The sequence below is a fragment of the Neoarius graeffei genome, chromosome 24 (assembly GCF_027579695.1).
Source record: "Neoarius graeffei isolate fNeoGra1 chromosome 24, fNeoGra1.pri, whole genome shotgun sequence".
Taxonomy (NCBI): Eukaryota; Metazoa; Chordata; class Actinopteri; order Siluriformes; family Ariidae; genus Neoarius; species Neoarius graeffei.
The window spans coordinates 54,179,526-54,206,091 of NC_083592.1; the positions used below are offsets into that span (position 1 = coordinate 54,179,526).

A 26,566-nucleotide genomic window follows, 5' to 3' on the forward strand; every position below is an offset into this window, starting at 1 on the left:
GGTGCGGATCTTTTGGAGGTGTGAAAGCAGACCGGACCTAATCCGACAGTTTTGCTTTTTTGTACCTCGGGAGCTTCCGTCGTTTGTTGAGCATTATGGGAAACAGAGTCTTGACACTCCGCCGCAAAGTGCAAACACTGTTTCGGTTGTCAAGGGTCGTTCAGTCACCAGTGGTAGGCGAGTACAAAAAATGAGTAGGGGGCAAACGTGGGCCGAGGAAGAAACGCGCACCCTTGTGGATATATGGGCAGATGTCCACATATCTGAGCTTTTGGAGAGAACACACAAAAATGCCGACGTGTTTGCTGTATTCAGTGAGAAAATGAAGAAGGGGTTCACGCGCTCCCCAGAACAATGTCGGCTAAAAGTGATGAAACTCCGTCAGACCGACATTAAAATCAGGGACATTCTTTCAAAAAGTGGCGGTACTAGCGACGCAAAAAAGAAATTCATCTATTGCGTGAAGAGCCAGAACTGTCACAACATGACGTGCGCTCATCAGCGCTATCCTCCATAGCCGCCTTGCCCTTTGTCGTCGTCGTTGATAAATTACTTGTACAACAGCATAGTAATCGCACAATTGTGAAAACAGTAAAAACTGGAAAAAACATATAGCTTTGATGACATTAAAAAGAATAACAGCACAGAAAGCCTCCATGACTACTTTTGAACTTAACGCTTTGTGCGCGTGTCGTCTCTGACCAATAGCTGAACAACCTCAGGGCGCGTGGCTTTGTTGACAGATTTTGGTCCGCTTACTAAAATGTACAGTGTGAAAGCGAACCGCACCAAAATGAAAAAATAAAAAAAACATTTGGTTCGGACCAAAGCAAGTGAACTATCGAACTATCCTGGTCTGAATACATCCTTAGAAACCCCACAGATGTCTTAAAACTAGTGTATTTATACTAAAAACAAGTAAAGTTGTACTACTCATTTTAACATGCTAGATACTTTGTCCCTCAACCAACAGTTTGACTATTTCATCTGGGCGTATCGGTGTGCTCTGTTTAAGTAATGGCCCTTTTCCACTACCCTTTTTCAGCTCACTTCAGCTCGCTTCAGCCCGACACGGCTCGCGTTTCGACTACCAAAAAACAGCACGACTCAGCTCGCTTCAGCCCTGCTCAGCCCCTAAAACTTGCACCGTTTTGGAGTGGGGCTGAAGCGAGCCAAAGCGAGCTGAGTGAGGCTGGGGGCGTGAGCAGACACTCCCCTGTGCACTGATTGGTGAGGAGGAGTGTCCTCACACGCCCACACACGCCCCGCGAGCATGCTGGGATCTGTAAACACCGCAAACCCGGAAGAAGGAGAATTACGAGAATTATGAAGCCTTATGTGCCTCGCCTCATCTATACGCTCTTGCCAGTATCTGTTGGCGTTGTCGGTGACAACAAGCCACAGAACCAAGACCAGCAACACTAACGACTCCATGTTTATTGTTTACTATTCGGGTCGTGAGACTACCGCTTAAAAGCTCACTGATGTCACTGTTTGTGCTGCTTAACGACATCACGTGACGTCCACCCACTTTCGCTAACTCCACCCAATGTGTCCACCCACTTCCAGCCAGCACGGTTCAGCGCAGTTGTAGTCGAAATGCAACTCCAACAGCCCCACTCAGCCCGACTCAGCACGGCACGGCTCAGCCCGACTCAGCCACGTTTGTAGTGGAAAAGCGGTGTAAGTGTTTATACCAACTGAGGCCGCCAAATAAATCAAAATCAAAACAACAAACCAATCCATTTTGTAGCCTATTTTTGTTGCCAGATTGACAATACAACAATTCATTTAATTTAGTTATCCGTTTTGTGTTAAGAGATTTAAAAGAAAGGATAAGATGCTTGAAATAAGAAATTCTGACTTTGACAAACTTGTCATGGTTAATATAACACCGATGAAATTATGGTAATTCTCATTTTAAGACAGAACTTCCTCATAACCAGTAATAAAATCTCAATGACAAGTTATAATACCTTATTAAGATAATTGAGGGGAAAAAATGCTTAAAGTAAGTGAAATACTCTTACACAAAACCTGCCTGGAAAGGAGAATTATCTTGGCAGACAAATAACAAGCATATTTTGTCTTGATTTAAGATATTTAATCTTGGTTAGATTTTACAACTGGATCTGTGTTATAACAACACACTAATTCAGTTTCACTAAAGTTTATAGAAATGAATTGTGTGGGTTTCCTCCGGGTTCTTCAGTTTCCTCCCAACTCAGACATGTGCGAGTAGGTGTATGGGCTACACTGTATTGGCTCTCGGTGTGAAAGTTTGAGAGTGTGTGTGTGAGAACATATGATAGTGTGTGTATGAGAGGGTGTGTGTGAGAGAGAGAGGGACAGAACATATGATGGTGTGTGTGAGCGAGAGAGTGAGAGCGTGCATGTAATAGTATGTGTGAAAATTTGAGTGTGTGTGTGTTTCAAATCGACATTAACGTTTTCAGTGCTGCTTTACTGAACACTACAAGGCGCTCTAACAGGCTGTGTTCCAAATCAGGTTTTCACACTGTGGTGTTCAATCAGGCAGCATTGACAGACGCTCATAATCTCTGACCGGCTGTGTTCCAAATCAACATTAACGCTGTCCGTGCTGCTTTACTGAACACTACAGTGCGATCTGAATCCCTGGCTGGCTGTGTTCCAAATCCACATTAACATGATCCCATCCTTTGTTGGGAGCAGTAAAATAATAAAGGCAGAAGCAAAAGCATCTCTTTGTGTGTTAAAAGGTAAAGTTCAGCTCACGACGTCCCGGAGGTCATCATTAATCTCCCTCCTCTCAGGACGGATCAGGGCGATTGAGTCTCATGAGGTGATGAAGACAAGGAGTGATTTATAAATCTGGGATTAAAGGGGATGAGAGCGTCCAGCCCTGTGGGTTAAAGTCATAAAACTCACCTGGACTTGTAAAATGTGATACGCAAAATCCACACCTGCAGCATCAACCAGGAAACGCGCAATAAATCACTCGGGTTATTTCAGAACACTTCATCAGAGCTGTTCTGTTCACAGAAACGTCTCCTCAGAGCTTCTTTAAAGGAGATACGCAGAACCATGGCCTGACTTTTTTCGTTTATAAATGCCTTGAGACCTCAAGAATGGCACAGGAATAGTTTTAAGCGTTAACAATAAATCTAATGTAGTCATTTTTACGATTAAAATGATTCATATAGGTAGCGGTCTGAGTGAGTGACCTTGACATCTGTGACGTCACAGCAGGAAGGCTATCGGTCTCATCGCCATTTCGGCTATACTAAAACACTGAGCTGACTGCAACTCCGATCCTCCATTTTGAGTTAATTTATCGCCATGCCACGTGGATGTGTTGCTGGTGGGTGCAGCAACACGACAGAAGGTGGATTTATATTGCATTCATGGCCCAAGAATGTTCAAACTGCAAAGATTTGGACGCGTTTTGCGAGAAATTCACGGGCACATTTTACTGAGGACTCGTACGAGACCTCTGATCTGTTGATGAGCATTGGCTCTAAGCCCGTATTGAAAGAGGGTGCAGTATCAACAATTAAAGGAGAAGAAAACTACAAGAAAAGGAAAGTAAGTTCAGTTGCACCAGTTCTCCCGGAGTGTGAGCCGAGCAGTAATGGCGGAGTACTAAGTATGGGGAAAATGGAGAATGAGTGGACTAGTCGTCAGATTTCTCTGCTGGATATGCCTTTTTTTTCTTTTTCCTCCCCCCCCACCTCAGCAGCATATCCGGGGGAAGAAGCGAATGAATGAAGAACTGAAAGTCAGATTGTTTCAAAACAATCGGCCAAAATATCAGCCTTCAAGAAGCGAGAACGCAGACGGGTAAGCTGCGACTCTCATTTGGTTACGTAACAACAACAACAACACCTCGTTGTTTGCCTGCATTTAGATTAATAGGTGTAACTTGTATTGTGTGTTTGAGTTACCGGTATAAGATTATTTAATTTGCTTCAGAATATGATTGTCTCAGTTCATCTGATTATTTAATTAGCCTTTTTCGTTTTATCAGTGAAAATACATGCATGTACATGTATGTTGCATAAGTTATAACACCCATCCTGTTTTAATGAGAGTCACATGAGACTGTCAGTTCAATTCCATCCAATTCTCTAGATGGCTTTGTTCTCTGGCTTTATTTCGTAAGGTGGGGGCTTCCGTGGCTGACGTGTTACTATCGGATTCACTTTCCGATGGTTCAAACTGATACGGTTCTACGTGTATAGCAGTAGCATGTACACACACTCCGATTTCAGGACTATCACAGATGTATTACTATCTGAGGAATCCGAAGAATCTCCAATAAATCCAAAAGAAGAGGCCATCGCAACCACTCTCGCCTGCCGAATCTGGCTTTGGTCTATAGCTGTCAAAGGCCTCGGCCTTAAAACTGGTTACGGCTGTGACGTCACGCACTCAAGGCTGGCTGGCTCAGCGGGGCAGCTCGAATGCCAACTTTGTGGTCAATTTTAACTCTTAAAAAAATATATATTTTTTTAATTATAATATATATATATATAATATATATATGGGGTGGCACGGTGGTGTAGTGTTTAGCGCCGTCGCCTCACAGCAAGAAGGTCCGGGTTCGAGCCCCGTGGCCGGTGAGGGCCTTTCTGTACGGAGTGTGCATGTTCTCCCCGTGTCCGCGTGGGTTTCCTCCGGGTGCTCCGGTTTCCCCCACAGTCCAAAGACATGCAGGTTAGGTTAACTGGTGACTCTAAATTGAGCGTAGGTGTGAATCTGAGTGTGAATGGTTGTCTGTGTCTATGTGTCAGCCCTGTGATGACCTGGCGACTTGTCCAGGGTGTACCCCGCCTTTCGCCCGTAGTCAGCTGGGATAGGCTCCAGCTTGCCTGCGACCCTGTAGAAGGATAAAGCGGCTAGAGATAATGAGATGAGAATAAATGATATATATATTCCCATTTATGCAGCATACAAGAGTCAAGGATGGAGATACTATCCACTCAGAAATGTATTTAAAAATAAAGGTTCTGCGTATTTCCTTTAAGGGAACGAAAATATAAAAGAATTTAACTTTTACGTGTTTTAGAAACTTTTATTTCACTTTTATGGGTTTTGTCTTCTGCTAGTTAAACATGGAGAAAATTTAAAATACGGACCTTTCATGAGAGGGTTCTTGGTTTTCTAATGTGGTTCTCTATGGAACCTTCCTTCACAGGGGACACTGTCGTCGGGTTCAAAAGCGAGTCTTTAAAGGTGTGACGGATATATTTTACATTTGTGTTTACGTATTTGATTGACATGACGGCAAATTCCCTTTAAATCCTCACTTGTATTTTAATTATCTGTAACGTTTACGACGGAAGTGAAATATTAGTGTGCGCATGCTTTACCTGAAACACACAGAAAATGATGAGGAGGCGGCTACTACTACTACTACAAATTATTATTATTATTATTATTATTATTATTATTATTATTATTCAGCTTTTTTATTGAATTCCCAGTAGTGAAGTTTTCTTCTTTGATATTAGCACCGCTTTCCCTTTTTAAACCCAAATCCTTATTTACATGCTTGTTTGTTTACTGACTTATTTACTTTCTTGTTTGTTTTATTGACTTATTCACTTTTATTTACTTGCTAATTGTCCCATTTATTCATTTACTTACTTACATCTTATCTGCTTACTTGCTTCCCTCCCTTACTCATTTCCTTCCCTTCCTTCCTTCCCCTCCTTACTTACTTCCTTACTCATTTCCTTCCTTCATCCCTCCCTTCCTTCCCTCCCCTCCCTTCCTTATTTATTTCCTTACTCATTTCCTTCCTTCCTTCCTTCCTTCCTTCCTTACTTCCGTACTTCCGTACTTCCTTACTCATTTCCTCCCTTCCTTCCCTCCCTTCCTTATTTATTTCCTTATTCATTCCCTTCCCTTCCTTCCTTCCTTCCTTCCTTCCTTCCTTCCTTCTTACTCATTTCCTTCCCTTCCTTCCTTCCCCTCCTTACTTACTTCCTTACTCATTTCCTTCCTTCATCCCTCCCTTCCTTCCCTCCCCTCCCTTCCTTATTTATTTCCTTACTCATTTCCTCCCTTCCTTCCTTCCCTCCCTTCCTTATTTATTTCCTTACTCATTCCCTTCCTTCCTTCCTTCCTTCCTTCCTTCCCCTCCTTACTTACTTCCTTACTCATTTCCTCCCTTCCTTCCCTCCCTTCCTTATTTATTTCCTTACTCATTCCCTTCCTTCCTTCCTTCCTTCCTTCCTTCCTTCCTTCCTTCCTTCCTTCCTTCCTTCCTTACTTACTTACTTACTTCCTTACTCATTTCCTCCCTTCCTTCCCTCCCTTCCTTATTTATTTCCTTACTCATTCCCTTCCCTTACTTCCTTTCGTTCATTTGTTCGTTCCTTACTTCCATTCTTTCCTTCCGTTACTCCCTTCCTTACTTCCCTTACTTCCCTCCTGATATGAAAGAAGTGAAAAATAATGTCTAGAATTAATCCCCTGCGTTTATCAGGAGTTTTCTACATCGAGTGACCTGAAGTCCAGATGTTTATAAAGTTAAACACGACTGTCGGGGGGATGTAGGATCTTAAACCCTCGATGTGAGTGGAATGAGTTTTAGTTCACTGGCAGGATGAATGTGTCTATTGGTCCCAGGATGATGAACCTGAATCCTCCCTTTCTTTCTCTCATTCCTGTTCTCTTGTTACTGCCTCGTTTTCAGGGCCCTTATGTACTGATGTGTAGGGTAGAGTTACAGCCGGGGGGAGGGGGGCTGAATATTGCCCCTTTGTCCCCTCTTATTACCCCACCAGAGTCTTTTATCCTGAGTGAAGAAGTAACAGGAGAAGAGTTAAAGTTAACACACCTGCAGAGAGAGAGAGAGAGAGAGAGAGAGAGAGAGAGAGATGGGGGTGTTGGGGTTTCCAGTCACCTGTTTTTATGTACATTCTGAATTTGCATATAATTATACCTGGCTGAGGGGAAAAAAGCCTTTCCTCTTTGTCTGAAGTGTAAAAGTTGGCAGATGCATAATCGATGTTTGCAGTAAAGTGTGTCTGTCTGTCACTCTTCACCTATATAAAGAGCACATGGATGTGAGCCTGCCACTTATTTAACATTCTCCAAAACACACACACACACACACACACACACACACACACACACACGCACACTATATCAGACATCGTAGACGCATCAGAACACAAGGACAGACTCCGAGGACTATTTCACGTCATGGATTCAGATGGTGTGTGTGTGTGTGTGTTACAGTTTTATGAATCAAGTGCTATTGTGTAAGCTGCCAAAAAATGTGCAGAAGCTGTTTTACATTTATATAAAATTTGCAGTCATGTTTAATGTGGTAATTATAACTGAGATTTTTCACACAGCAGCATATTGACGATATTCTCGACCCCTATTAGATGTTTTATCAGTGCTCACCGTCTCCTCCATCGTGTATCATTTGTATTTGATTTTTAAATCGTCTCTTATTTCCTACTTCAGTCCGCATTTTCTATCCCGATTTCTTTTCAGGTTCAAAGACAAGTGCTTGTGATTGAGCTGTTATTGAAAAACTCTGTATCGGACACTTCTGCTAAAGAGAAATTACACAGCCTTGGCATACTGTAATTTGCATATTCCGAATACCACACCTACAAAATCGACTTGAGCAGCTGCGTAACCTGATTCTGAATACGCGTAACTTTCACCGTGGTATTATTGATGCAACTTTTGAACTTAATTCGCCGACAACGTACAGTGTAAACCTCCTGAATGATCTAATCATTTATGATGTATGTAATAAAATGTCCATGTAATCGATGCTGACTGGAAAACGAGTTGTAGTGCGGAAAATATCGTGTGTCTTCCTCAAAAGTAAAAAATTAGGAGCTCCTCTTCATGATGTGTAATTATCTCATCTCATCTCATTATCTCTAGCCGCTTTATCCTGTTCTAAAGGGTCGCAGGCAAGCTGGATCCTATCCCAGCTGACTACGGGCGAAAGGCGGGGTACACCCTGGACAAGTCGCCAGGTCATCACAGGGCTGACACATAGACACAGACAACCATTCACACTCACATTCACACCTACGCTCAATTTAGAGTCACCAGTTAACCTAACCTGCATGTCTTTGGACTGTGGGGGAAACCGGAGCACCCGGAGGAAACCCACGCGGACACGGGGAGAACATGCAAACTCCGCACAGAAAGGCCCTCGCCGGCCACGGGGCTCGAACCCGGACCTTCTTGCTGTGAGGCGACAGCGCTAACCACTACACCACCGTGCCGCCCTGATGTATAATTAGATTTTATAAAAAGACTTTGATCCCAAAAACTCTATTTTAAAGATAATTCAACTGAAGTACTGTAAGAAGAGAACGTACAGTATAGTTGGTTACGTCCGTCCCGTGTGTGTATAGCTGGGTTGCAGTCGATGTCACATCCACCTCATTAGATATGCAAGACTTGAAGTGGTGGTCAGCTGAGCTCACTGTTCAAAGTGTTACTATCGCTGGGGCACCTTGCTAGTTGTGAAAATAGCTTATGCTTGCATTGTTTTGGGCTCAAATCCAACAAACCATGAAACTGATAAAAGTTTATTCCGGGTTCCCTGTGAAGTGATAAAAAAAAAAAAAGGTTGAAATGGCAAAAGATTTTACCAAAAGACAGTGAGAAAGGTGGCTCTTGAACCTTTTGCTGCGATGGAAGAGAGCCGAGTCGAAGAATGCTCAAGTTTGCAGTGATCACTTCGTGAAAGGTTTGTAAATTCCTCTGATTTATTTCGTTTGGATTCACAAATGACTTTTCTCACCATTTTCTGTTATTTCTTGATGTTTTTGAAGTTCAGGAGACGCTCAAGTCCTCAGATGTATTTTTGTTTGCTGTTTGATCGTGGTCGCCATATTGTTAACTAACGCGCATGTCTCGTCTCGTCTCGTCTTCTTCCGCTTTATCCGGGACCGGGTCGCGGAGGCAGCAGTCTAAGCAGGGAAGCCCAAACTTCCCTTTCCCCAGACACCTCGGCCAGCTCCTCGGGAAGAACACCGAGGTGTTCCCAGGCCAGCCAAGAGACATAGTCCCTCCAGCATGTCCTGGGTCTTCCCCGGGGCCTCCTCCCGGGGGGACATGCCTGGAACACCTCCCGAGGGAGGCGTCCAGGAGGCATCCGAAAAAGATGCCCGAGCCACCTCAGCTGATTTCTCTCGATGTGGAGCAGCAGCAGCTCTACTCCGAGCTCCTCCCGAGTGACTGTGCTTCTCACCCTATCTCTAAGGGAGCGCCCAGCCACCCTGCGAAGGAAACTCATTTCGGCCACTTGTATCCGCGATCTTGTCCTTTCGGTCATTACCCAAAGCGCATGACCATAGGTGAGAGTCGGAACGTAGATCGACCGGTAAATTGAGAGCCTCGCCTTTTGGCTCAGCTCCTTCTTCACCACGACGGACCGGTAAAGCGACCGCATCACTGTGGAGGCTGCACCGATCCGCCTGTCGATCTCACGCTCCATCCTTCCCTCACTCGTGAACAAGATCCCGAGATACTTAAACTCCTCCACTTGAGGCAGAACTTCTCCACCAACGTGGAGAGGGCAAGCCACCCTTTTCCGGTTGAGAACCATGGCCTCGGACTTGGAGGTGCTGATTCTCATCCCAGCCGCTTCATACTCGACTGCAGACCGCCCCAGTGCATGCTGAAGGTCCTGGTTTGAAGAAGCCAACAGGACAACATCATCCGCAAAAAGCAGAGATGAAATCCTGTGGTTCCCAAACAGGATTCCTTCTGGCCCCTGGCTGCACCTAGAAATTCTGTCCATAAAAATTATGAACAGAACCGGTGACAAAGGGCAGCCCTGCCGGAGTCCAACATGCACTGGGAACAGGTCTGACTTACTGCCGGCAATGCGAACCAGACTCCTGCTCCGTTCGTACAGGGACCGGACAGCCCTTAGCAAAGAGCCCCGAACCCCATACTCCCGAAGCACCCCCCACAGAATACTACGGGGGACACGGTCGAATGCCTTCTCCAGATCCACAAAGCACATGTGGACTGGTTGGGCAAACTCCCATGAACCCTCGAGCACCCTATGAAGGGTATAGAGCTGGTCCAGTGTTCCGCGACCAGGACGAAAACCGCATTGTTCCTCCTGGATCCGAGGTTCGAATATTGGTCTAACGCGCATGTTTTCACTTTATTTATCAGGATGTCCTAACAATCTTTACAAGGATGATGATGATGTAGATCGGGCTCCTACACTGAACTAGAGAGATAAGATAATTGAAATGATCCACAGAAACACAAAAGCAGAGCTGACGAGTTAACAGCACAAAACTGCTTCCCCGGCCGTGCAGTTACAATGAGCCGTGATAACTTCTCCGTCCTGTTTCATCAATCCCCAGGTCTTTAAAGGGGTTTCTATGGATCTTTGTAAATGATTTATTTACCTGGAAGAGAAGAGCAGGAAGGACTGAGAATAGAGTGGCAGTGGTTTGTTTACACCCGATACTAAAACTTGTAGTGTCCTAGCAATCACCCCAATGATGCATCCAAAAAGCCCAGAAATCCCTCCTTACCCAGGCAAAAATGATACAGGATTTATCTTGTAGTGTCCTGATCAGGGGCGATTTCTCAGAGACAACAAGGGAAGCCAAGCTTCCCCTAAAATTCTCTCCCCAAACTGCGGCATCTACGACGTTGAATTCTCATTAAAACAATAACTTGCATAACATAATATATGCCCAAGATTGTATTTACGTTCATAACTATCCTGTAACTTATTTGAGTGATGTCTGATGAACTTGCAGTTCGCTACGAGAATCACCTTTGCTGCCAGGCTGTAACCAGCGTTACCAGATACTGCTGACGTTTTCCAGCCAAAATATGTTCAAAACCCGCCAAAATGCACTTAAAACCGCCCAATCTGGCAACCCTGGCTGTAACCTTTCTTATTTCAATGGGCTCTATGGCTGGCAGCCGGGTATCTGTTGCAGTCTATGAGAGGGCTCTGAACAGCCAATTTCGGCTAGTTGTTATTGGTTAAAATCGACAAAATCGTCCCTTCCAGGGAAGCTGGGCTTCTCTGGGACTAAACGAGACAGTGGGAGGGACAAGAAGCCGGGCTGATGAAGGATTATTGGAGGTAGTGTTTGAAAGACATGAGGAGGGCGGTACTTCGGCGAGGAACACGGAAGTATGATCAGTCAGTCCCCAGCGGATGTCGAGAAAGTGTAGTCGTGTGCCAAAGTGCTGTCCGACTTTCTTTTCATATAAACGTTTCTTCTCATTGATGTCTCTGTACATTACTCTGTAAATAAATGTAAATATTACTTGTTGTGCTCCGTTAACTTTCATCCATTCTATCAGTTTGATCATTCGCGAATTCACTCGTTTATTTCATTTGTAGTTCAATCTGGTTGTAGGCTAGCTTGAGCCTTATTGGGATCTGCAGTGCTAGCTGCTAACAGAAATTGGTGAAGTCTCTGGAAAGCACAACCAGCTAGTATGACAGGGTCACAGACCATTTTCTGGAAAAGGAGCGGCGGGCAGAATTTGTGTATAAATAGTGTTCATGTTCATGAATCTGAAGTGTGTATATTGTTCAGTAATGTTAAGAGAATGGTGGGCTCTGTGTTATAGGTTATACCTGGGTATAATATTCAAGGTTCTGTGTGTTGCATAGCCTACCTGGTTATGAATTTCCAGACTGTATTGCAGAAGATGTTCAAGGATGTGTTGCACAGCTGGGTGTTGTGTTAAAGACTCTGTGTTGCATATCAGGGTATGATGTTCAAGGCTCTTCGTTGAATAGCCAGTGATTTTTGGATGTTTGATATTTTTGATTAAGGATATGAGGCACTAGCCTGGCAAGCCAGACTATAACATGAAATGTACAAGCAAAAATACTTTCTGCCACTAGGTAGGGTTGTCTAGTTCACTATGCTAATGGGGCACACCTTTCTATGCTTTGATATCCGGCCTACAGGTTTTACGATGAATGCGTAAAATGGGCTTCCCCTGTTTTAAAAACCAGCAGCCGCCACTGGTCCTGATCCCCAGATCTTTATTTAACCCAGCCACATATTGTCTGGGTTAAATAACCCATGGAGGAGTTGTCCTCCTCCATGCTCTTCCAGGATTTTTGATCTGTGTGTCCGTGTAGAACGATGTCTACCAGCAGCATCAGGTAGATTGAGATATCAGGGAACTCGAAGGATGGTTAATTTTCCAACTTGTAGGAAAAACCCTTCATTAATGTTGTGTAAGGATCTATCCCATCGCAAAGAGTAACTTTCTGATGGTATCTTGGCCTCTTAAACTGCAAAAATAGTCCGACGTTTTCACTAGCTCTTTACATAACGGCAGCCAAATCGGTTTCCCTGACCACGTCATTCACCGGAAGTAAGCTCACAAGCAATGGTCATGTGACTGATTACAACCTATTGTAGGTAATGATACAGTATGCATCCTGATCCAAGCAAATGGAAAGAAAAATCTTCCTCTACTTTCAGATGAACCCAAACGAGGACATTAATGCACGTGTTTAATAAAATATGAACTACTGTAACTGTTCTGTAATAGTGTGTACATCCTGGGTAGTTCGTTGGCTGTCCATCGCTAGCGATGATGACCTCTTCATTAGGATGTACAGAAACGCAGATGGGCCTCAAGGCCCACACCAGATTTGTTCTCCTTTCCTAATGAAATACCTTGCACAGTAAGGTAAGACAAACGATGCTGTGCCCCCATCGTGTTGTCTCTCTGGACCTCCAGACTTGATGCCAAGTGGTGCACAAAAGTGCCACAGACCTGACAGGTATGGAAGTTGCCCCGCAGTGAGAACTGACTTGCCGAGTGATGCCATCCATTGGCCATTTGAGTGGCTCTTCCACATGCCATCTGGTGGTGCACCATTGACCCTGTTGGGTTCATCTGCCGCTTTGCACCGAAAAGCGCCCTGCTGCAGCGCATTATTGGTGATGTACTGTTTAACCCATAGCTGGAACCCCAGCAGGTGCTACCACTCCGGGTCAGAGCGGACCTGGGAGCAATGGTGATTAAGGGGTAACTCCACTTTCCCCAATACTCAAGTCCTCCTGGACCTGAGACTCATCACCGGTTTCAGTTTAAAGTCATACTCAGGACTATCCTGGGTAGTTAGAATATAGAGAAATGTATAGTTTGTGTGTAATTACACGTGTATTATGTAGACATTTAGTATCCAGTGAAAATGATTAGTGTGTAATACATCCTAAAGTCCTGTGGTTACGTTTTGAAGTTTCTAAATGAACCTGATGTATTTGGTTCTACTTCCAGTTATTGTGTAAAAATGTCACGTATTGTGAATGTGTGCGAGTGTAAATAAAGAACCATACGCATTAACAATCTGTGTGTGTGTGTGTGCACGTGTGTGTGCATGTCGTGCCTTTCATATCCCAGACTCCCTGGTACTTTCCAGGTATTGAGTTTCCCAGCATGCCTTAGCAAGCCCAAGTCCCACTTACCACAACTGAGTAAAGTCATTAATTCATACACGCACTTGTACACTCACTACCGATGCTACCTTATGCAAAGGTTAAGCCGTGAAATATAATGGACAACATGCAGGGATGATGTGTAAGGACAGCTACGGTACGACAACTGGAAATAAATCTGTGTTGAAAAGTGTCACCATGGAAACCAGTCATGTATCTAACTTGTACGACAATGGAGTGAAGCACGTGATGATTAGCTTGACGAAAAACTAATTTAAAAAAAACCCAACAAGCATGAAGTTGGTTCGCGCATTGAAATATTAGGGGAAATGTCCGGAGCAGGTGATGTAGTGTTTTTTTGTTTTTTTTTAAATGACCAGATCAGTGAAGTTGTTCTGAATTCGTTACAAGGAAGCGTATACCCTGCAACATCCAAAAGTTGGACGTCCAAATAGTTTGTTATACCGAAAAGTTCGTGATACTGAAATGGACTCGCTTGTTACATCAAACACTCGCGTTATATTTGAAATTTTCATCACATTCTCATTGACTGCGTTAAAGGATCACGAACAGAGGCGATGATTGATTTCTTCGTCTGTTATGGAAATGACGGAGGTTACCAGTGCATCGTTTGTCAGTGTCCACCCACTGACTTGCTCTGTTTTCTAAATCTTCACCATTGAGTTCATTCATGTGTCATGAATCATCGATGATGTCATTTATGTTGCATCGCATGGCTGGGCTGGGCAGGATGGAAGGCATATAAACACCGCTGGTGCACTTTAACTAGGTATTAAGTTTAGCGGTATCAGCAGTCATTTCATCCTTTCATCACCGTTCTTGATAACTGTTAGTGATTGACACTGAGGTGGGGTTTACATTAGACCGTATCAGCGGATCATCAGATTAACATTTTTAAAAACGATTAGCGTGCACACAGCAACGCCAATACACGATTCGCGTGCACACAGCAATGTCAATACACGGATACGCTAATCACATGACTAATTAGACGGCACGTAAGTTGAAATGTGTAATGTGTAAATTTCTCCTCAGGGGCTCGGCTCTGCAGGCATCCTGCGCTCCAAATCACTCCGCCCTGAACAGCGAGTGCCCTCTGGAGGGTGCGCACTCACTCCGGCCCTGCGCAGCTCGCAGAGCGCGCGAGTGAAGCGCACGAGCAGTGATTCGGGACTGAGCCGCTGTGCGCAAGTCACTTACCACTTACAAGTGGAAGGATGGCAAGCCTAAAGACAATCATAACTACACAATGGGCAGTATTTGCATCAGTATTTGCAGTATTTTCATACTTTTATACTCTTTAATGAAAGGTGATACAAGGCGGAAGTCCGCGCCGTTTTTCAGCAGTCGCGTCACATGACCAACGCCAGCGAAACACAAATTACCCAATGGGAATGCATTCCTGGACAGCCCACCCACACGTGAAGTTTGTGCCAAAACTGCAAGCAAAAAGTGAGGGAGCGCAAACGAGAAAGCTGGAATCGCAACCAAAATAAATTACGTCAAACAAAACCGAGAAAGACGTGGAACAAAAATAAAAGGTTTCTGAAGAGTAATAGACTGATATTTTGCACGATTACACGAATAATTTGTTTGCCAGTCTAAAAAAATTGACTTTTGTATTTTGATTTGTCGTTTTTGTTTGATATTTCAAAAGTATTGTATGAACATTTTGGCACAATTGATTCCATACGACTCATTGTCATTAAAGGTGGAGGACATGAAATTTAGTTCGTTATATGCAAAAGTTCCTAGTAAAAGTGTTTATAGTGGGGTTGTAGTGTAGTCTGGCTATCACCAGACCATATCACAAGTGAAATATGGTCTGGAATCCGCCTATTGAATTTCTCGTAGGGGAGGTGTGGTTTACGATTGTCAACGGCCGTTTATTGGACGTTGCGAATGTCTATCATTTGGCATATACGTAGCCCATGGCCAATCATGGCAGTTGTACCCGGTGACGTAGTTAGAGCGACGAAGAGGCGAAGAAGAGAAGGAAAGAGAAAGAGAAGGCAAAACAAAAATAGGAAAACAATGGCACCGAACGATTACTGCTCTAAACTATTGAGAACAGTGTTTAAAGCTTGATCGAAAGTTCGTATTGCTCGCCGCCATGTTAAATGTGATCCGTAAACAGTCCCAAATAAACTACAAGCTTCCGTTTGTCGAGTAGTACGCGTCACCGTCTTTCCACCCCTCCCCACTCTCTGATTGGCTCCCTAACTCAGGAGGCGAGCCTTTAGACCATAGTTTCCATGCTGTCTTTTCAGATCGGAACGATTGTGCAAAGCAGCATGGGATTTCCCAGGCTAGTTGTAGTGTAATTATCTGGTGCAAATCAAATTCTGGTTCACGGTAAAAAACGCAAGTAGCTGTATGAAAGTTACATGGAGCAAGAATGATAAGTTTAAGAATCACAAATCTGTACTCGTATATTCATAAATCTGGAGCCGCAATCCCTGCCCCGTCATACAACTGTATGACAGATTGTAATTTATGGATAATTTGCCATACTGAAGATCACTCTGAAGGAGTTGGGGGGGGGGGGGGGGGCATCCGCAGATCAAGATTGGAGAATGTTCAGATGTTCACAAGACAACCATCAGCCTGCTGGACATTCCACAAATCAGGCTTTTTAGATCATCTGTCCATAAGGTTGATGAGCTGTTGCCATGGCATGGTGTCCATCGTCCACAATTCAGTTAAATCGTATCTCCTCCATCAGTTCTCCATGGATTTCTGTTCCGATTGTTTGTTTTGTTTGTATGAGGATTCCATGGCCTGATGGTTAGAGGAGTTTTGGGCCCAAAAGGGTCACTGGTTCAATTCCCTGGACCAACAGGAATGACTGAAGTGCCCTTGAGCAAGGCACCTAACCCCAGGCTACTCTGGGTATGTCGTATGTCGCTCTGGATAACAGCATCTGCTAAATGCCTGTAACATAATGTAACGTTTGAAAGAACTCATCACTCCACACACAACTTGGTCATTGTTTTGTCAAATTTTTTGCTAATGAGTTAGTAATTATGCCAAATTAACGAATTTTCCAGGCCTCTCACTAGAATTTTAGCTCCTTTCTCATTTCTTATCCAAGTCCAGTTCTGATCGATGTTTTGGGTAGATCTTCCCTTGGGGAACAAATTTAGTCCTTTTGTTGATTTGTCCTGTTGTAAACAATTTGCTATGGAGGTTGGTCCTCTCTCACATTGTCACATTTCAGTTCTGTTGGATGTTATGGTTGTTTTGATGGCAGGCCGGATGAGCTCCTACATCCTTGATGTTCTGGTTATGTTACTCGCAATCCAAAAGGCACACTGGAGATCACATCATGTCGAAAAATGTTCTCTGGTTTCATGAGGCCAAAATTGAAATTTGTAGGTACAAAGAGTTATTTGGCACCGCTCGAGAGCATCACTACAGTGAAGCATGGTGGTGGTAGCATCATACTCAAGATTACACATGGGTTTCTTCCATAACTAATACCCTTCATATCTGATCAGTGACTTTTTTTGTTCCAAGGCCTTTTCTAATCGGTTTCATGGTTGTGACATAAATTGTAATGAAGTAATCATGCTCAGAAGGGTGTTCATAGTTTGGAATAATATTTCATAACCAAACCTTGATCCCCCCCCCGGAATTGTACCGACGGCACCATGCTCTTCATAACGCTGCTGGTTTAGGTTTTCAAACAAACTTTTGCTTCTTACAGAAACCAGGTGTGAAACCAGAAAAGGGGGTGAATACTTATACAAGGTGCATTGACCATGTCGAGATCACATTGATAAGCATTATCCCTGCAGTGTGGAACTAAAAGAGAAAGTATAATTGTTCCTGCAGGTGAAATGTGCCACCGTTCATGAGTTATTAAACTACAGAGTATACTAACAACACGTCGTCTTTAGGATCATTTAAGAATCCATCGTTTCTGATCTGTGGACAGATCTGTGGCGAAAGAGAGCTTGTTATCCACGCTGGAGTTTTTAGTGGATGCAGTAATCCACATCAGCATAATCCAGACCAGTTTTGTGTTACACGATCCACTTCTCCGTTGTGTGTTTTTTGTTATGGGAGACCGATTAAAGGCGTGTCCGATTTCAGTACAGTGCGGTCAGCTGGCGATCAGCTTTAGGTCAACGATTATAAAAGTTAAAGCCACAATCCGGATGATTTCAGTGCTGGTTATTTTTATTTTGGGTTTTTGATGTTAGCATGACATCATTCATGTTTGTCATAGTGGAAAATGGGCATCAGAATCCACTTTATTCTCACATCTTTATTATATTACAGAAAAAATGCATCTTGTGTTTGTCCTGGTTTCCATGATGAGGTGCATGTTTTCACTGTTTTTATTGGAAAAGGCTGAATATTTTTGGTCAACTTTAGATTCATTAAGATTAAAGTTGCAATCTAAAAAGGTTACGATTAGCACTGTGAAAGGGTTCTGTAGTTTGTGTCTGTGAGGGAACCGTTATGTTCTTTGCAGAACCGTACAGCGGTGTGTTTTCTTTCCAGAAATGTTCCACTAATCATCCAGAGCACCCTTTTATTTCGAGTGCATTATTTCAGTGATGATTTATTTTAGAAATCAGCAGTCTGTCTGTGTACTTGTCTGTCTATCCACTAACCTGTCTCTGCATCTGTCTACATGTCTGCCTACCTGTCTACATACCGGTCTCCCTACTTGTCTGTTTCCCTATGTACCAGTTTATCCGCTTACTTACTTGTCTACCCCCCTACCTACTTGCCTGTCTATGCCCCAGTCTCTCCACATGTCCTCTAACTACTTACTTGTCTGCATACCCAACTACTTACCTGTGTAAGCAACCTAACTGCCTGACTATCTGATTCTTCCCATCTGTCCACCTCCCCTACCTGTCTTCATGGCAGTCTGTCCACCAGTCGGACTACTTACTTGTCTACCTACCTGACTCCCTGCCTTTAGACCTACTTACCAGTCCCCCTACCTACCTGACTACCTGTCTTTGGACCTACTTGCCTGTCTCCCTGTCTACCCACTTACCTGTCCCCTGTACCTGTCTTCAGACCTACTTATCTGTCTACCCACCTACCTACTTGCCTGTCTATGCACTGGACTTTGCAAATGTCTCTCTACCTACTTACTTGTCTACATACCTAACTACTTACTTGTGTAAGCAATGTAACTGCCTGGCTGTCTGTTTCTTCCAATCTATCTACCTCCCTACCCTACTGGTCTGTTTATCTGTCTACCTACCTACCTACCTGTCTACATGTCAGTCTGTCACCAATCAGTCTACTTACCTGTCCCCCTACCTACCTGACTACCTGTCTTTGGACCTACTTGCCTGTCCCTCTACCTACCTGTCTTTGAACCTACTTATCTGTCTACCCACCTACCTGTCTACTTACCTGTTTCCCAACCTACTTGTGTCTACCTACCTACTTGCCTGTCTATGCACTGGTCTTTCCAAATGTCTCCCTATCTACTTACTGGTCTACATGCCTAACTACTTACCTGTGTAAATGACGTAACTGCCTGATTATCTGTCTCTTTCCATCTGTCTACCTACCTGTCTGTTTGCCTGTTGATCTACGTACCTGTGTACATGTCAGTCTGTCCACCAATCAGTCGACTTAGCTGAATCACAAACCTACTTACCCATCCCCCTACCTCCCTGACTTCCTGTCTACCCACCCACCTGTCTACCCTACCTACCAACCTATTGAGGTTTTTCACCCACGTGACCAAGTCATGTGAGGCTGCTATTTTGGACGTCACAGCTCGAATCAGTTTGAATGCGAGGAAGGCGACAAACGAAAAACATAAAAGAAAAAGGAGCGAGATGTAGAAAACACCTTCACTATCCAGCGACGTAGGGCATTTACAGGGCGAGCAGAGGGAGAGGTATTTGCAAAAATTGAGGTTAGCAGGTTTAGAGAACGACGTTTATCTGCTTCCACCAGGATTGTTCACTGACGTACGGAAGTACATGAAGCCCTCGTCTTTACCTGACTTCGGCCCACATGATCTGTATACCTATGTCGTTAAAAACCCATCGCCATACACAAGTATTGATCTGAAAGCGTATAAGAGTTTGGATGCCTACAAATATTTTGTGTCAGGCTGGGTAACATGCCTACATCAGCGGGTCGTCCCTGGAGCTGGTGGTCGCCATCTTATTACAGCTAAGGTTTGTTCACATTTTCATTTACTTTCAGTCCTCAGGATAAACAAAATGTTATTAAATGTCATTGAAATAACTTCTTAGTCTGTTGAGACATGGCCCGTTATAAATTTGCTGTTACCAGGCAATGACCAAGAACTGTATTATTAGGGTCGGTGTCTGTGTTGTAGCAGTGTACTAGCAGCTAGCTGTTAGCACTAGCTAATGTCAACAACATACTAGCTAGTATGTTACTGTAGCAATGTTTACGTTCAGTCATTTGGATGACTGTTAAAACCTTTCAGTCTCAAGTTTTTCCTTTACTGTATTTACTAGTTTACTGTAATTATGATCCGGCAGCTATTTACACCGGATCCAGTGTAAATAGCTGCCGGAGCGCGCTCTGGAACCTGGGCCGGAGCACTCCGGGAGCAAGCCGGAGCGTGCTGCTTAATTTGAGGGGGAGCAAGCCGGAGCGCGCTCCGGAACCTCGGCCGGAGCACTCTGGGAGCAAGCCGGAGCGCGCTGCTTAATTTGAGGGGGAGCAAGCCGGAACGTGCTGCTTAATTTGAGGGGGAGCAAGCCGGAACGTGCTGCTTAATTTGAGGGGGAGCAAGCCGGAGCGCGCTGCTTAATTTGAGGGGGAGCAAGCCGGAACGCGCTCCGGAACCTCGGCCGGAGCACTCTGGGAGCAAGCCGGAGCGCGCTGCTTAATTTGAGGGGGAGCAAGCCGGAACGTGCTGCTTAATTTGAGGGGGAGCAAGCCGGAGCGCGCTGCTTAATTTGAGGGGGAGCAAGCCGGAACGCGCTCCGGCAGCTATTTACACTGGATCCGGTGTAAATAGCTGCCGGATCATAATTACAGTAAACTAGTAAATACAGTAAAGGAAAAACTTGAGACTGAAAGGTTTTAACAGTCATCCAAATGACTGAACGTAAACATTGCTACAGTAACATACTAGCTAGTATGTTGTTGACATTAGCTAGCTTGACCTTCAAAATGGCGGACACCGGGGCGTCACGTGACCCTGTGACGTCAGGTGAAAAACCTCAATACATATCTACCCACCGACTTTTCTGCATGTCTGTCTACCTTTGACTGTCTACTTTTTATACATGGCTATAAATGTATTTACCTGTCTGTATCTTGATGTTTCAGAGTGGGGATTTAGAGGATGGTCGGTGATACTTTTTACATTATTTCCCCAAAACTTTTTTTAAAGGCTTGATGTCACAAAAAAAAAAAAAAATCTGTTTGGTGATGCGAATTGAGTTTTGTCTTTTGTGTTTCTTTCACAGAGAGAGACTGACGGAGAGAGAAAACAAGGTGGTTTACCACCACCAGGTTGCCAGTCTGTGAAACTCCTCATCTGCTGCACTAACACTCCGTTATACTGTGAGATTTTAATGTGTCTTTTAAGTGCCACAGTGCACTAAAAGTGTTCCCGATTATTTTGCAGATCGCAGTCAGTCTTGAAACCCAGCAGCCGTTTGTTTTAATTGCACTGGATTTAATTAAATCTGTTGTGATTTAGTTTTTCCCCTGGTACTAATTTCATATCAGTTCCATCTCCAACCAGAACAAAGCTCGCTCCAGATCCAACCTCTAGGCTTTATTTATAGTCTAATATTGTGTATGAAGGATATAAATACATGAGTTGTATGAAGGAATAATCAGGGATGGGCAGGGTACTTTCAGGAAGTACTGATCACACTACTGTATGTAGTCTGACAAATATATAAACAGTTGCTGACTTGAGTTCAAAAGTGACGTCAGTATTTATGTCGGGGAAAGTTCCTCGTATTCAGAATCGGGTTCTGCGCGTGCCGTGCTTAAAGTGCATATTCTGGACCAATTTTGTGGGTTTTTTATATGAAAGTATGTCCCTTTACACACTCATCCAGAAAGGTAATTTTGCACAAGGCCATCTGTCTACAGCAGAAAAAAATAAAATTACAAAACGCGTCTGGAAAAATCCCAAGGGAGTCTGGAGCCAGATTTGTGACGTTATCTGCGGAAGCGCCAGCAGACTGCGAGAGCTTTGCATGGATTCAGTGCACAGCCTGTGTAAACCAAGCGCTCCCACTTCTCTCTCATTGTCCGGTCTTTTGGAAAACAATGAGTATTAATCCCATCATGATTGGTGTTGCTACACCCTCCTACGATACATCTGTTAACCATTTTAATAATTACGCGATAACGTTGAAGAAATTTGCAGAAAACCACCAGGTCGTTTTCTCATAAACAAACCAGCGCTGACATAGGATTCAGAGGGAGGCGTCCCACACGTGACATCACGAAAATCAACGTTTGCCGGGAAATCCAAACGCCGAGTTTTTTCAGAGGCGGACCAATTCGCCTCAAATGGCTTGATTTCAACTGAATTTTTCTGGTATTACACAAGGTAAAAAAAATAGCAGAGAATGCAAAATGTGACAGATATTTGACCAAAGTTTAATCTAAAATAGGAGAATTACATTGATCTTGCTCCTGAATTTACCCGTGATATGCACTTTTAAGTGTGGCTGCGGATTTTCATTTTAATCAAGTGTGAGCCAAACTGTGATGTTTTAATCAGATATCGGGGGTGACCTGGTTGGAATTGGATTGGATTTAACTAAAGTCGGAAAGAAAATATTTTTAAGAAAAAAATGGAAATAAATGACTCAGGTTCAGTTTATAGTTTTGGTCTCTGTTGCAAATCTGTCAGAAACGTTGTACATCAGAGATGATTTTCTCAGCCAACAGATGAGCTGATTAAAGTTTTATTAATGATTTTGTTTCAGTTCATCACTGGAAATTAAATTGTAAATGAGTATTTACAATAAATGATGAGGTTGGGAGTCTGTGTGTGTTCCAGTGTTTTTTACAATAATCATAACGAGTCTGTCAATGATGGCGTACCTCACTCTGGCTCCGTCTAGTCCAGAAGGAACGATCTGAAGTGGGCCACCTTGTGCAATAAATGTTGCAAGCTATATACACTATATAGAAGTGATATCCACCCTAGGAATACCGACCTATTTGCCAGAAAGAATCCAAAACGGCGAGGAATTGACCAAGAAGAAGCGATTTTTGTTGAAATGCTCATTAAGGCTTAATTAGTCCATTACTTCATTAATAATTGGAATGAAGCAAATCTGGGTAGAAGTTATACCGTATGCACCCTAGGTCCCCCTACCTTCATGCCAGAAAGAATCAAAATCGGTGAAGAATTGAGGGAGAAGAAGCGATTTGTGTGGAAACTGCTCATTAGGGATTGATTGATTACTCAATATCTTTATTATTAATTGCAATTATGCAAATTTGTGTAGAAGCTATATGCACCCCAGGCAGACCTACCTTCCTGCCAAAAAGAATAAAAATCGGTGAAGAATTGAGAGAGAAGGAGCGATATTTCTTGGTGAAATGTCGACGACGCTGGACAGATGCCGGATGATGCATGATGGCATAAACTCATCATCTGTCAGCTGGATGGGATGATGATGATGATGATGATGATGATCATAATAATCATCATAATGATGTATATGACACTATGGTATTGCCGTTTTTGGGAAGTTTTTAGTATTGGAGTGTAACATAGTAGTTTGGGACGCAGAATTTCTTTGGGAATTTTTTCACAGTGATGTCATCAGGAAAGCTGTGAGTGGCTTTGAGCCATATGGAGATGCAGGTCGGGAGTGACATTAATGACAAGTGAAATAATCTTATTTGAGGAATATTATTAAATACCTGAAGTTGTTGAATAATGACTGGATTAAATAAAAACAGATTTGGATGCGAGTGTTCTGCTTTAATTTGATTAGTCTGGAGTTCTGTGGCAGAGAAACAAAGGAAAATGAAAAAAGATTAAATGAGTCTGAACAGAGGATACGTAAGAAAAAAATAAAAGGAAAGATTTAGAGAAGGGGGAGAGAGAGATAAAGAACGATGAAAATGAATACAGACAGAAAAAAAGAAAAGAATGAAGTATACTCAGGAGGGACAGAGTGAAGCTAAATAAAATAAAAGAGAAAATAACTGGGCAACTCAAGAAGGAAGAGAGCAAAGGAAATAAAGAAAAAGGATGAAAAATGGAGAAAAAGAGAGACTGATAAACGGTAATAGGTGGATATTAGGAAGGAAGAAACAAAGGATCGAATAAATTTTGAAAGACGGAAAAAGTGATGATAATGTAAACAGAATGAAAGAGAAAAACTGCTCAGGAGGAGAAGGAAAGAAACCAAAAGAGATGATAAGAAGAAAGAGGAGAAGGAGAAATAAATATAGTAGAAGGGAAAAGAGTGAGGGGGGAAAAAACAGCTTGGGGAGAGAACTGCTGAGGGAACATGCAGAGAAACTAAAGATGGAAGAAGAACATGATGGAGGGAGAGAGGGATAGGCAAAGGGGAAATAGAAGAGAAGAAAGAAAATGGAAAGCAAGGAGAAGCAGAGACCAGGAGGGGGGAGATAAAAGTATGAGGAAAAGATGGATAGAGTCCAGGGAGGAACAGAAAGAAAGAAAGGAGACAAATAAGAAATGGAGAGGAAAGATGAAGAGATGAGGAAGAAAACAGGATGGGAAGAGGAAAAGAGAGGAGAATTAGGATGAAGGAAGAGAAGACGGTGACTGTGGAGAGAAAGAGAAGAGAGTGTGTAAGAAGTAGGAGAAACGGAGATGAAAAGAAGAGAAAAGGAGACGGTGTGGTGAAGACAGGAGAGAAAGAAAAGGAGAATATGGATTGACTGAGAAGAGAGATGGAAAGAGAGTGAAGGAGATGCACAGAGGGATAAAAATGGATAGAGAGAGAGAAGGGTGAAGTGGGTTTACTGCTGCCAGCTGTGCTGGTATCTATTAGCAAAGAAAAAACACTCGTGTGTGTGTGTGTGTGTGTGTGTGTGTGTGTGTGTGTGTGTGTGAGTGAGTGAGTGAATTCCCGATTCCAGATGTTCCTCGTGTTTATTTTATCGTCCTGATGCTCCATTAGTGCACTGAGATGGAGGAGTGTGTATGTACATAAGATTAGCCGACCTTTCATCTGCTGTTTTAATGCAAGTCCTGATGTCTTCGTGTGTGTGTTTGAGTGAGTGTGTGTTTGGCCCGAGAGCAGATCAGGGAGCCGCGTCCAGCTTTACGCTGAGTGAGGGATGAAGGAGGAGTGTTTCATCTCTCTGTGTGAGCGATCTGAGCAGCTCAGCTGTAATTAGCGCTGCTGTTTCGGCCTGCAGAGGGAAAATTCCCCTCACACGCTCATTTATCTGCTCAAACCAAGAGATTACACACACACACACACACACACACACACACAGAGTGAGCACTGCAGCAGGTCGGTGTGTTAAAAACCCGGCGTCTGTGTCTCACCTGTCCAGGTGTTGAGAATTCTGAAATACAGGAGATGAATCACACACAAATCCCTAAAATTTATCTTTAATAGAAAATTCTATTCATTTGAAATGTCTGTGGTTGAAATTCATCACTAACTGAAAATGTTATTCGCATCGGCGGTGCAAACATTCAGCAAATCTCAAATCTAAAGCCGTCCTTTACAGCAGTAACGTTAACTCATGATAATTTGGAGAAAGTGACTTTTACCAAGGTAATATTTTGATACATTTTTAATTATTAATTAACAATTATTCACCAAAGGTGAAGTGATTATTGGTAAATAATAATCGAGACAAAGTCGAGGTGGATCAGTGATATTTGCTTTATCTCACAAACACGCTGTCCAGAATAAATCTGTCAATAATTCAATATAAGTGTTAGTTCTATTGTGGCTGTTGTGTTGGGTCCTGAAACGTGTGTGTGTGTGTGTGTGTGTGTGTGTGTGTGTGTGCTTGTATACGGGTCCGTCTCAGAAACGGGTCTCTCATTTGGGTCAAAAAATAAATTTTCTGATTTTACAATTTTTTTTGCATTTACCTAACACTCAATGTTTCTTTTGTCATGTTTAATAAGAATAAAGATAGTATCTTGCTTTATCTGGCCTCCACTGTGGAACATTTTTTTGATTACAATTCAAATGCTTTTGTAAAATTGATTTCCATATAAAATAACTCCATCATGAAGAATTAAAGACCCTCCTTCACAGATGAGTGAAAATATTGAATAAATTTCCTCTTTTTGATTGCTCGGGTTAAAAATGCCAAGTTATGATGACTGAATTGATTATTCACTTAAATATGAATAATATGATACATTTTGGGGATTTGATACGGCGAAATAGGACACAATGGAAAAATCAAGAACACACCGGAAAGATGAGAATAACGGCGGTGGTAAAAGAACAGCGACTGTACCGGCTGAAGGTCGCGCGGGTCTCTGCTGCGGCGCACGAGCAACAGGACATCACTACCGCACCGGACGGAGCGGGGGCGGGGCAAAATGACTGGCCGTAGATTCTATCAAAAGTTCGATCTAAATTGACCATGGTTGCAAAATATTGGCCAAAAATACGCAAACACTACGAAATATGAAAGTAAGATGACAAAGAAACATTCTATTGCCTTATACTGCAAGATTAAAACAAAATAAAACTGTCAAAACTCACCTTTTCAACGATAACGTCCGAACAGATCACCCGCGTAACAGAAAGACCGCAAATGGAAGCATGATCAACTTCTAACTGCTGGAGTGGAAAATTCCATTCTACACATGCAAATTGTTAATGTGTGTCCTTCCCCGCACACAAATAACACGCTACGGTAAAAAATAGACCACAACTCATTTTATAGCTCAGAAATTCATATAAGACCAGCTACCATCGTAACATATTCTGTAAGAAACATATTCTATACCGAACTTTCAGCTTTCGTTTTAAAAAACAAAATCGCAGATTTATAACTAAATTTTTATATGGCGTAGTGATTTTAAGTTCCTACTTTTGGTGAGGTCGTGACCTCGACCCTGAGGCTTTCCGTTTAGATCAAAACACACGATCGTATTGGTTTTGGGTTTGCGGGAAATGGAGTTACGACGGTGATCA

The 26,566-nt window shown here is 43.1% G+C and overlaps 1 protein-coding gene across 1 annotated transcript in view; it reads left to right on the forward strand.

Annotated features, from left to right (window-relative positions):
• Positions 1-23,198, forward strand: part of susd2 (sushi domain containing 2) — a 79,610-nt gene extending 56,412 nt beyond the window's left edge. The window contains exon 15 of the mRNA XM_060907471.1: positions 20,897-23,198. Coding sequence (XP_060763454.1) covers positions 20,897-20,957 — 61 coding nt within the window. The 3' untranslated portion in view covers positions 20,958-23,198. The remainder of the gene's footprint in view (positions 1-20,896) is intronic.
• The last annotated feature ends 3,368 nt before the right edge of the window (positions 23,199-26,566 follow it).